The sequence below is a fragment of the Artemia sp. Qi Xiang Cuo genome, chromosome 16, assembly GCF_049724085.1.
Source record: "Artemia sp. Qi Xiang Cuo chromosome 16, ASM4972408v1, whole genome shotgun sequence".
Taxonomy (NCBI): Eukaryota; Metazoa; Arthropoda; class Branchiopoda; order Anostraca; family Artemiidae; genus Artemia; species Artemia sp. Qi Xiang Cuo.
This window is the reverse complement of record NC_142809.1, coordinates 27115154-27128603: the sequence shown is the minus strand read 5'-3', so window position 1 is coordinate 27128603 and position 13450 is coordinate 27115154. Positions and strand designations below refer to the sequence as shown.

At 35.7% G+C, this 13450-nt stretch overlaps 1 protein-coding gene across 4 annotated transcripts in view; it reads right to left on the bottom strand.

The window, feature by feature from the left end:
- LOC148942732 (diacylglycerol kinase 1-like) overlaps positions 1-13450 on the bottom strand; it is a 147596-nt gene that overhangs the window by 70718 nt on the left and 63428 nt on the right. The window contains exon 7 of one of the 4 annotated variants that reach the window (XM_089102798.1): positions 2284-2403. The exons of 2 other annotated variants lie outside the window; for them this stretch is intronic. In XM_089102798.1, the coding sequence (XP_088958924.1) occupies positions 2284-2403 (120 nt within the window). Of the gene's footprint in view, positions 1-2283; positions 2404-6315; positions 7055-13450 lie in introns of those variants that run through there. One more of the 4 variants, XM_089102799.1, reaches the window with a different exon arrangement.

Below are 13450 nucleotides of genomic sequence, written 5' to 3'. Positions count from 1 at the left end.
CTATCCCACTTTTTGCACGGCAGGCCATAATCAATCATAAGTCTTTTTAGACCAATTTTTGTCCCCCTCCAGGGCTGGCACCCCGGGTGGCCCCCCCCCACACCCACGTCCTATGCTACTGCCCCCAAACAAAAGTCCTTGATACAGCCCTGGGGAGTATATATCAATTGCTACCTTTCCCCTCCCTCGCCGTTCTCTTAGAACTAATTCTGTATTTATATGAAGGCTCAATGAGAGTTGGAATGTTTTGGTACTAAAATGCACTCTTTGAGGCGTCTCCTTCCCTTTCTAACTGCAAAACAATCATAGAACCCCAATGTAGAGGTTTAAAGCCCTAATATGCAAATGTTTGGATTTGTAAAACAACAGAGAATTTACCTTGAACAGTAAATTTGTTTAGACCTTAGCGATATTTTGGCTAGTTAAGGAGGGAGGGAGATGCCTCAAAGAGTGCATTTTAATGTCAAAACATTCAAATTCTCATTGAGCCTTAAGGCAAATACAGAATAAGTTCTAAGAAAGAGACAAGGGGAGGTAGGAGGTAGAAACTTGTTTATTAGCCCCAGGGTCGTATTCTGGATTTTTGTTTAGGGTGTTATTTTTTTTGGGGTGGGGGGGGGGGTTTACAAAAAACTTTAAAAACCCATCAAAAATTTGAAATTGATGTTTAATCCCTTTTGATGTGTATGAATATTTCTGGTCTACGCTGTTATTATGAAAGTAAAGAGTAAAATTAAACACAAAATGAGCGGAATTTATGCCTTATGAGGAGGGGGCTGCCCCTTCCTCATTACCACCTCCACCTCATAGAAACTACGGAGGATGCTGATTCAGATCAGAAATTGAGAGTCCTAGTCCTTTTTTTTATTAAGTCAATTTTGATTGGAAACCAACCAGCCGCGGGAGGGGTATTTTCCAGGGCGTATTTTCCGCTGGTGGATATTTTCTATGAGGGTTTTTTCCTGGGGGGGGATTTAGTTTAACACTCTCCTCAACACTCTCTTAAGGTCTCATCTGGATGCAATTTGTCTTTTTGAACACTAAAGGTCACACACGTCCTCTTTTCCAAAAAATGGGTGAATTTCATAACTTACGGCCCTTGCCCCAAGGGCTCTGGGTGGTTGAAATCCTGAGAGACACAGTTACTGGACCTACCAACTATATTGAACAAAATGGCTATATCAAAATTTTGATTGGATGTGTTAAGGAAATTAATGGGCACTACAGGGGGTCAGGTTGCCCTCCAATCAATTTTGACTATTAAAAATGGTACTAGAACTTTCAATTTCGAATCGAATGAGTTTCTTCTAAAGTCTCCACGACAACTCCTTCAATGCGAAGTGTCTTGGTGAGAAAAAAGAAAAAAATATTGTACCCATATCGCTCTTTGCTTATGCAGCGCTATTGCGCTGCCTATGAAAATCAAAAGATGTCAAGAAAAAATTCCTAATACGCTGTTAAAAAAAACACTTCACCGAAAATGGCTTTTGAACGGTTTCTGAGCTCAATGATTACAAATCTGACACTAACTTTGCAGCTTTAGCAAAAAGAACTTCCAGACAAATCAAGAGCGTATTAGTGTCTCAGGTGGCCCATTATTGTCCATAATTATTTGGGAATATACATGTTCCACCACATACACCATCAATACAAATTTGAGCCGTAGTTACATATTATTGTGGCCATTTTTTTGCTAATATTTTTTAATTGGTATTTTTTTTATAGATGCTTACCTCAACTTTAGGGCAATTCACTCTCTTTTGGTTTAAGATGTGTCATAAACAAATTCAATTGAATTAAATTAACAAACGCATTTCGATTATATTTGCACGAGACTCCAAATGTACACTATTTATTTTTTTTACCACAGGCAGTGCGAACTTTCAAAAAAGGCCAAAGTTGAATTGTTTCAAAAGTTTCATCGCAGATGTCTCAAAGAACAACGAATTTTTTGCCTCTTGTAAATAAAGGCATGCCATATTGAATTTAAAGACTAGGAGTACAACTTTCGGATGGTAATATGGGGGGAAACAGAATAAAGCAAGGATCATGTGTTGAGTTTCAAAGAAGTTTCGTCTAAGGCTGTGAAATCGACTCCTAGCAAATACAATCCCCAGAAGACAAGTTAAAGCTTCTTCAAGAGATGGTTTTATCATTAAAAAAAATGATAATTTTCAAAAATAGTGGCATATCAATGCTTTTGATGGCGCCATGAATCTTGCTAGAAGAAAAAGAAACAGACAAATTTATGCGTCTATCTCCGGACCGAGTTTTCCTACTTACCGTATCAAGGCCCAGGAGGACTAGTAAAGGAATGGTCGTCATTCCACCTCTCTTCCACTCCTCTAGGGATACAGTTCCATCGCTATCATAATCAATTTCTGACATCATGTCTTGAAGTATCTAAAAGTCAATGAGAAGATTAATGTGCATAATAAGATATGCTTCTTTTATCATGGTCCCATTCCGGTAATGCTCCAGGAACTCCACCACTCGTTGTCATCTTGGGACAACGATGTCAACTTGTCAAGAATGTTCAAGAATCAAGAATGTCAAGAATGCCTCTTGACATTATGATAGAAGGCTAATAGCATTTATGTATAACATAAACTGGACAGACGATATAATTTTTTCTATTCTAAGTATTTTAGTTAAATAAATCATGCAGACACTTTTTTCGTTTTGTTTCAAAACAGTTTGTTTCAAAGTACTAATTAGATGATTCAGTAGTACTTTCAATCCTTTGTAATCTGAGTGGTCTGAACAGCGTTAAATCTAAGCAACTACTTGTACTAGGAGTTAAATTTCAGATGCTTGTATCATCATGCTTGCGAACGGTATATTATAAATTTTATATTTAGTTGCTCGAGAGATGCAGGACTGATATCAAATCGATTCCCCAGCATATATCTTAATAATTTGTTTTCGTTGGAGGCTAAGCAGCCCTACCCCTCATAAATGACTTCATTATGCCGGGCGTTAGAGATTAGAGCATAATTTTAATCGGCGATCTTTACTCAAGCACCAAACCAAATTTTGAAAATTAGATATAGAGGAATTCTCCTTCCTAGGCTAAGTAAAAAAAATGAAATAGCCATTTTGTTCAAAATACTTCAAAGGCCTGGGGAAAGGGCAGTACGCTGCATCGGTATCGGACGTATGGATATCACGCGTATTGGTCTGGCTGTATTGTTATTGGGCGTATTGGTATCGCGGGAATCGGGATCGGGCGTATCAGTACCGGGTGTTTTTTTCGATCATGGTTTTCGGATATTACCAACTTTTTCTATGGTTGCCCAATATTTAAAAACAAATTTGCCCAAGACCCCCTAAGAAATGGCATCAGATCAAATTAAAAGTTCAACATTCGCATGGTTAGCATGCGAAGCAATTAGCATGGTTGGAAACCATGTATAAGAGGGTCCAGGGAAAGGAGGCTGGGGGACTCGGGGTATCCCCAAGATCTTTTTGGCACCCTCAATCCATATTTCTTTTTTAAAATAATCTTGTCCATTTTTTTAATTATTGGCGACCTTGCCGGATTACCCCCTCCCCCCCAAATATTTTTCTCTATATCCTCTTTTGTACAGACGAATTACAGTCCTTCATCTTGAAAAATTAAAATCACTTTTGCTTTCATAGCGTAGCGGTATGTTTACCCTTAAGCAAAAGCGCTAGTCTTTGAGACTAGCGCTAGTCGCTAGTCTCAAAAGCACCAGACAAAGAGAAAAAAATACTCTGATTTGGAATCTTGGATACAGTTTATGCCTAGCTTATATTTCAAAAACATAAGGACGCGATCTAACAAAATAATCAGTGATTAGCAGATCTGGATAAGGTGAAGGGAGTTTTTTTTATGCATTTGTGGAGACTAAAACTTGGACGAAATTAAAATGGACAATTTCTGTCGTAAAGCTGCCTAAGAAGCATAAATATCTTATCAGATATTTGTATCTACTTTCATAAATAGTTTGAGCATTTGCAGGCTCAACTTTCAAAGTTTATGAGCTTGTTTTGTTGTTAATTAACAAACCAGTTGATTTTCTCAAATTGATTTTCATGTCTTTCCGTAACCTTTTACTTATTGTTGAATTGCCATTTTTTTCGAGACGGTTATGGAGTAAGATTTTTGTGTCCTATCATACAAAATCCTAAATTTTATTTTGGCAGAATTCTTCTTTTTCTTTTTTTTTTTTTTTTAATTTTCATATTGAAAAGGAATCCTGGATCTACCACTGTAACTAAAGATGCTCAGACAAAGTAGAAACAGCGGCGCCTTATCGCGGCGGGGAAGTTTAACATATGGAATTGTCCGATCTTTTACTTTCCTAAAAAAACAATAGCCACGTGTGATGGTTGCATTTCCTTGTAGAAAAGCATAGTCTAAAAACTGAAGCTAATTAATTGATGATGAATGAATACACAATGAGAAGGCGATTCTATCATGGCTAATACCGCTATGTAATATTAATTGTAGATGCATTTCTATTTTCAGTGCTTAAACAAGTATTGTTTTGTAGAGTATGGATAATAAACTCTTTGCTGTAAATGTAAACTGAAATTTTTCTCGTAACTGTCGAGGCTGTTTGCCGTATTCTCTAGAGTTGTCTTATCTCCCCTAGATCAGAGATGATTAGAAATCATATCAAAAATAAGATTTCAACTGAAAGTAAGGAGCGACATTGAAAGTTAAAATTAACAGAGATTATTCCGTATAAACAAAAAAGATCATTGCAGTGTTGTTTCTACATTAAACTTAAATTAAAAGCGAGCAAAGATTAATTTAAAAAACAAGGTTTTTCCGATTGATATAAAGGGCGACGTTGAAACTTAAAATGAACAAAAATTATTACTTCACAGCCTATCTAATATATACCAATAAAACTAGTGCAAATAAACCAACTAATAATGTTTCCCTATGTTTCTAGGATTATAAAAAACTAGCGCTTTATAGAAAACACAAAAGCCACGCACAAAAAACAAGGAACATTGATTTAGGATTCAAAAGTGGCGTAGCCTGACAACAATAAACTGATCTATAAGGCTTTTCATAGTCTTACACCAGCAGCAAAATCAGTAATTTCCAGTATAAAATTAAAATTATCTAAAAAACCTAAGCATAAAAACAAAAATTATTTTGATAGCCACAAAGGCATTGAACAGCACATAAAAATAATTGATTGATCTATCAGGTAAAATGTTGGTCTAACTAGCTATAACGCCGATAGTAAGTAACAAACAATCTTAAAATGTAAGAAATACGCTTTAGTTTTACTCGAAATGAAGATCTAATAAGCCATAATATGAACTATAGAAATCCGGTTATTTCTCTGTATGCAACAGAGAATTCCAAGTTAAGATACAAATTATAAGGCTAGTATACAGTCCTAATACTATCCAAGATCGTTTTACTTCGAACTTGTCTACAAAATAATCATGAAATGTCCTTTTCAGAACAAAAACAAGAGCCAGTCATTGGACTGAGCCATTGTGCAGAAGTGATACCAAATTAAACGACAAAAAAGTAACAATCCTAAATGCTTTATTTTTATACTGTAAGAAGGATATTCAATCGGTTTGCTGTTACTCTACCAAACTCCTATATTATTTTGTGTTTTCAGTAAAGCGCTAGTTGTTTATAATTCTGGAAACATAGGGAAATATAATCAGTAGGTTTATTTGTGCTAGTTTTATTTATAGATATTATATAGGCTGTGAGTAATAATTTTTGTTTGTTTTAGGTTTCAACTTTGCACTTTACTTCCCTCGGAAAAAATTTGTTTTTTTTTTAAATTAATATACTATATATAATTGACCTGTTTCTCTGGGTGCTTAAATTATGCAGGCTAATCTTAGTTTTGTAACGATTTTTTTTTGCAGAAACTAAATTTCAGCTTGAGAGGGCAAACTGAGGTCTGGGGAGGGGGGAGGGGGAACTGGGGTCTGGAGGGGACAGCTGCCCCCTCTTGCCCAATCGCAAATAACACCCCTGCTTATCTGCTCAAAAATAAATTTAGTATTTAGTATACGAAATGTATTAGCGGAAACAGGAAAATTATTCCGTTAATGAAGCCAATACAAAATTAACTAAATTGCTATTAGGTCCTCCACTCCTCAACCAAATGAAAATAAAAAGTACTTAGCAACAAAATACAAGAAATGATTGGAAAAAAAGGAAAAAAGAGAAGAAAGGAAAGGAAGAGAGAAAAAAAGAGATGTAGGAAAAGAGAGTAAAAAGTTTTAGTAAATTGTCAAAAAATTAGTCAAAGAAGAACTCTAAAAGTGGGGGTGGGGCAGCTTCTTTCATTGATTTTGTAGCACACATGTACTTGAATGAGGGCATACCCTTATACGACTATAGCAGTAGAAAAACAACTTTAACTCCCACTTTTATTCCCGCATCTCGGAAATTGGCTTTGAGCTTCGCATAGAAGCTGAAACAAACCTTTTGCTGCCAACACTGGAAAGTCATTCACTCAAGAGGATATGAAAAGAAAAGTTACTAAAGATAGTAACTATTTATTAAACAGAAAGATTATATACCAGAACAAGACAGGACTGTTTAAGTGCCAAGAGGCAAAATTGTGCAGCTAAAGCTGCAATAAATCAAACCATAAGACATGGAAAACAAAACCCTGAAAAATTTATCAGAAAAAAGCCCCGGGAATACATCTTTACAGGAAACATTTAAGCGGTAAATATGTAAAGACGGTTATGAAGCATTTTCCATTGTAAAAGAAGAAAGCAACAAGCAGGATTCACGAGTGCCTACTCTACATCACGGCAAATATTTACAATACGTAAACTAATGAAAAAAAGTGAATTAAACAAAGCTGCTTATACTGCTCTTGTCGACTTCAGAGGTACATTAGACTCTGTTAATCACTAGCCACTGAAGTTCATTTCACTGGATGAAGGGATATTGACCATGCTTATTCCTACTGTCTCATCCCACTGCAAAGAACCTTAAGGCTACATCCTAGTGAACACTGTAAAATTTGACGTATTTTTCGTCAAGATTGGAGTACGCCAAAGGTGTGCTGCAGCCCTGGAACTATTAAATCAGATCGTCAATCACAAAATAATGAACTCCCTCCATTTGATTTCTTTGGACAGTGTTTAGTGCGAAAAATATTTCTGCTGAAGACTTTGCGGACAATTTTGTCTTAGTGGGAAACTCACTTCCTCAACTGGACACAATTAAACTCACTTTCTAACAAATCTTTCAAAATTTGCCTTTAAATCAAAAATGACAATTCTACTATTTAGGTTATTGAAGCGATACTAGAAATTAGGCATTCATTACTGTCATAGTTGCCTCCTCAGATGTTAAATCTGTCAAAATATTCACTTACCTAGGCTAAATACTTAGCTCTGATATTTCGTTCCACTCCGAGGTTGCAAGTAATATTTCCAGGGTGTCAGGTGTATTAAGCAGTATTTAATGTCTTTCCCACGTCTTTTGAGCGACTAAACCGGAAAAAATAATATTTACTGTTTACAAGCGTGATGACAGAAGCGTCAGAAACTTATTCCCATTAGTAAACGTTATCGACAGCCTAAATGTGGTTCCGTCTACCCAGATTACAAGGTTTGAACAAAAGATAGGACTAGTTAGATATTCGGAAATCCTAGTCTTTTCCAAGACAGTTTCCTTCACGTCAGCCCCCTCATGCAAATTCCGTTAGTACAGCCACTTCATGCAAATGCCAGAGTGATTTCCGACAAAGATGATATGTCGCTTCAATCCGTTCCTCTAAAATGAAATTTAAGTCTCAACGGACGTTCCGTTCCTAGAATGCAAGAATACGCCATCTGAGCAGATGAAAAACTGGGGTATCAATACCCGAATAAACACTAGCCGTAGCTCTTGATTGTGCAGACTGGATATGAATACGATCTGAAAATACAGCGATAATAACAATAATGTTCTGGCACAAAAATTTGAGGTGACGCGGTACCTTAAAGCACCTTTTGGGAGCTTCAATGTCAGCTAACCGTTATAAAGACAGAGGGTCCATTAGTGAAATTTTGCAGGGAACAAGCCATCACCGAGAGCTGTCGAGAATCTGAGGTTTGACTCTGAAATTTGACTGAAAAGACGGTGAGATTTGACGTTCTTTTTGTCGGAGAGCTTGTCAATCAAAGCGGGTGACACCATAGAGAACTACCAAATCGGTCAAATTGCTCAAAGGATAAAAGATTTTGTTCCATTTAGTCAAAAAACAAATTACTACTTTCTAATGATGTAAGTTTCATTAAAACTGAATATATCTATCTTCAGCACAAAACACGTGAAGTTAAATGGTTTTTCTAAGATTTCCGGAAAGCAGTTGTTAGCTTTTTGTTTTCTCTCATTTATTAAGATCTTTTATCCAAGCTCTACAAGTTATGGCAAGACCACCCAGTCATTTCTTAATAATTTGAACACACAAACTAAAAAAGTTTATAAAGGACGAGATAAGGTGATCTTGTGACGATCTTCTTAAACTGGAGGGATAAACGATTAGGAAAAGGAGCCTCGAGATGGTTTATTTTGTATATTTTGAAGGTTAAAATGCACCTAAGTAGAATTGAAAGCGCAAGTTGTAAGTTCACAAGCACTAATTAGCTCTAATTTGAGGTCAGACAAACGACCTCAAGCACAACTCTCACCAAAAGTGAAGAGCCTTTAGAGAAAAAAGTCACTAAAATGTGAAGAAAAGCATAAAACATAATTTTGGTTAAATTTTGTGCCTCAAATGAAACTCTATTAAATCTATAGAATATGTAAGAGATATATTTAATATCTACTAGTCTTACCCATCGAAAGTTACGAGCCTAATAAACTTATTTTTAAAAAAAAAGGAGAAAACACCCTCTAAAAGTGATAGAATCTCAATGGAAATCAAACTATCCCATTCAGCGTATTAGAAAACCCTACTGTAGAGGTTTCAAGCTCCTATCTGCAAAAATGTGGAATTTTGTATTTTTTGCAAGAAGAAAAATCACGGATGCTTGTTTATTTTATTATTTTTTTTCCAGGGGTGATCGTATCGATCCAGTGGCACTAGAATATCGCAAGAGGGCTCATTCGAACAGAAATTAAAAGTTCTAGTGCCCTTTTTAAGTGACCAAAAAATTGGAGGGAAACTAGGGCCCCTCCCATGCTAATTTTTCTCAAAGTAACCTGATCAAAATTTTGAGACATCCATTTTGTTCAGTATAGTCGAAAATATACTAATTATCTTTTTGAGGATGACTTAATCCTCCACAGTCTCCGGGGGAAGGGCTACAAGTTATGAACTTTGCTCATTGTTTACATATAGTATTGGTTATTGGGAAGTATACAGACGTTTTCAGGAGGGATTTTTTCTAATGGGGTTGGGGGGGGGGTCGGAGGAGGGAGTTACGTGGGAGGATAGGTCCATGGAGGATATTTTCATTGGGTAAGGGACATTTCTATGAAGGGGTCGCTGGATTTCCCAGCATTGTTTAAAAAATGATCAGAAATTAAATAAAAAACAAATTTTTTCAGCTAAAAATAAGGACCAACATTAAAACTTAAAACGAACAGAAATTATTAAGTATATGAGGGGGATTGCCCCCTAGTCAATAACTTGCTCTTTACACGAAATTTGTTTTAGTACTTTCAAAAGAGCTATCTATTCTAGTTAAACGGAGTTTGTTATTCAGGGGTCATTCTTAAAGAATTGGAACAAAATTCAAACTTTAGCATAAAGAGCAAGGTATTGACTAGGGGGCGAGCACCCTCACGTACGTAATAATTTCTGTTCGTTAAGTTTTAATGTTGCTCCTTACTTTTAGTTGAAAAAACTTGTTTTTTTTAATTTAATTCTAAATAAGCCCATATCGTTTTCAAGTCCGCGTCGGAAATAGTCTGCCTTATCGTTTTAAGCAGCTGGAGGAGTCATAGGCAGCGCAAAAGCGCCGTCTAAATCAAGACTGGAATGGGCTCCATTTTTTATTTTTCTCTTCTTTTTTTTCACCAAGGCCCTTCGTTTGGAAGGAGTTACCGTAAGAAACTTTGGTGGGGGCTAATTCGATTGGGGTTTAAAAGTTGTAGTGCCTGTTTTTAAGAGTCAAAAGTGATTGGAAAGCAAGCAGCCCCCTACGCTGCTTATTCCCCCAAAGATATCCAATAAAATTTCGAGATACCAATTTTGTTCAGCATAGTTGAAAGGTCCAAAAGAGTAATGGATTTGAAATCTTTGTTCTTTACTAATCTAATGCATGAAATCAAGTAAAATTACTATTGCTCGACAGACACTAAAGTGTTTATATTACTATGTGTAAAAAGATAACAGTTTATATTTGTCAGACATAAGCAAATGTTGAATTTTTCTATGAAAATGCAGACCTCGCATGAAACAGCCAGGAAATGTTTCTAATTGGCATATAATTAAAATGTATTTACAGCAATTTTGTAGCAAGAATAAGCAATATAGACAATGTCATCCAAATTATCTATTATTAGATAGTTTAGAATAATAAGCACCCGAGAATTCGGGAAAAGTTTAGTTCTTCATGGAGGAGTGGCTTCAGGGCCCCCCTCCGTACATCCCTGAATTCGAGGTCTCATATTCCTAGCAATTCATCATTCATGTATTTGGGAATGGTGGTTAGGAAATCCCAGAACAAAAGATGTTATGAGTAACACTAAAATCCTATTGATATCCGGCATGACCTATCAGGATCAGAATTTGGAACCTAACTTAATAATTCTGGAATAGAAGAGATTCAGACGGTTTCTGAAAAGTGTTTAATTTTGCCTCAAATTAGAACTAGGTAAGTAGTGTAGGCTATAGGTAGTTATTTTACAGCAAATCTAAATCTCCAGAATAAAAAAAATATTACAGATGATACAAAATTCAGTGAACATATTATATGTAAACTATGCTTTGATCATTTTCTGGTATTCATGAAACAAAACTTCTGTTTGTCCATTTATTTCACTATTCATTGATATTTCTCAAACTTTACTGATAGCATCAATTTTATTCAAACGATTATTCTCATACCGTCAATATTCTTAGACTAATAATTCTAGGATCCCAATTTTACTTTATCGGAAACCTTTTTGGAAGCATGGTCACATGCCACTAGGCTTTGTTTAGAACAAAGCCTATAATATGAAATATTACCTTTCTAGGCCGGAAAAAGAAATTCGAAAAGCAGTTCAGGATTTTCCCCAATTAAGTTTTTCAAATCTGCATGTCTTTCCTATTAAATTATCGTAAGTTTTTTGCATCAAAACCACTAGAATTACAGTTCCCTTCTTCTATTTATACATTATTTGTTGCATGTTGCACTACCTTATGTTTCTCCATAATATTGCTCACGGTTTCTGAGAGTAATTAAATAAAAAAAACAAGTTTTTTAAACTGAAAGTAAGGAGCGACATTAAAACTTAAAACGAACAGAAATTATTCCGTATATGAAAGGGGCTGTCCCCTCCTCAACGCCTCACTCTTTACGCTAAAGTTTTTTATTGTTTTAAAAAATAAAGTTGTGAGACAGAGTCAAACTTTAGCGTAAAGAGCGAGGCGTTGCGGAGGAGACAGCCCCAAACCCCTGAATCACAAAGGCCGTTTAATTAGAATAGATCGCTCTTTTGAAAGCACTAAAAAAAAACTGTAGCATAAAGAACGAGGTATTGACTTGGGGGAGAACCCCCTCACATACGTTATAATTTCTGTTCGTTTTAAGTTCTAATATTCCTTCTTACATTTCAGTTGAAATGTAATTATTCCGTATATGAAAGGGGCTGTCCCCTCCTCAACGCCTCGCTCTTTACGCTAAAGTTTTTTATTGTTTTAAAAAATAAAGTTGTGAGACAGAGTCAAACTTTAGCGTAAAGAGCGAGGCGTTGAGGAGGGGACAGCCCCTTTCATATACGGAATAATTTCTGTTCGTTTTAAGTTTTAATGTCGCTCCTTACTTTCAGTCTAAAAAACTTGTTTTTTTATTTAATTTCTGATCGTTTTTTAGTTAATGCAGCTTTTATTTGCATAAAAATTTTACTTTTCTTTTGCTAAATGGATGTCTTTACAAATTAACTTACGTAACTAACTTCTATATTCGTATATTTTTCTTCTGGCAAAAAATACAAAGTTGCAGATTTTTGCAGATATGAGCTTGAAACCTATGTAATAGGGTTTTCTGATACGCTGAATCTGACGGTATGATTTTCATTAAAATTCTTTCACTTGTAGGGGATGTTTCCCCCCTCTTTAAAAAATCGAGTAAATTTTCTCATGCTCGTAGCCTTTGATGAGTAATACCAAACTTAATAAAATTTATATATTTAGAATCAGCATTATAAACACATTCTTTTGATACATTTATTGACATCAAAATTCCGTTTTTAAAAGTTTTGATTACTATTGAGCCGTATCGCTTGTTTTTTTATTGTTTTTTTTTTATTACATATATGTTATTATGTATATGAAGGGGTTCTCCCCTTAGTCAATATCACGCTCTTTATTTTAAAATTAAAAAACAATTTTGATAAACAACCCTATTAATAAAACAGGCATTTTATTTAGAATTTAGAGACATTTTGAAAGAAATAAAAAAAACTGTATCTTACAGAACTATGTTTTGTATTGGGGGACAACCCCCTCATCTACGTTATAATTTCTTTTCATTTTAAGTTTAAATGTTCCTTCTTACATTTCAGTTGAAAAAATTTGTTTTTTTTTATTTAATTTCTGATCGTTTTTTAAATAATGCTTGGACATCCGGCGCCCCCTTCCTAGAAATGTCCCTTCCCCCAAAGAAACCTCCTCCACGGCACTATTCTCCAGCGTAACCCCTCCTCTAGCCCCCCCCCCCTCCAGAAAAAATCCTTCCTGAAAATGGTTGTATACTTCCCAATAACCAATAAATACTGCTGGCAAGTCCGGCGCCCCCTTCATGGCAATTTCCCTTCCCCCATGAAAAATTTCTTCATGAATAGATCCTCCAACATAACCACCGACCCACCCATCCCTCCCACAACCAGAAAAAAACCTCATGAAAACTTCTGTATACGTCCCAATAACCAATACTATATGTTAACATTGGGTAAAGTTCATAACTTTTAGCCCTCCCTCTGGGAACTTCGGGGGATTAAGTCATCCTAAAAGACATATTTATCATATTTTCGACCATGCTGAACAAAATGGCTATCTCAAAATTTTGATCGGGTGACTTTGGAAAAAAAATAAGCGTGGGAGGGGGCCTAGTTGCCCTCCATTTTTTTTGGTCACTTAAAGAGGGCACTAGAACTTTTAATTTCCGTTCCAATAAGCCCTCCCACGATATTCTAGGACCACTGGGTCGATACGATCACCCCTGGGTAAAAAAAAACAAAAAAAAAACAAAAAAACAAATAAACACGCATCCGTGATATTTCTTCTGGCAAAAAATGTAAAATTCCACATTTTTGTAGATAGGAGCTTGAAAC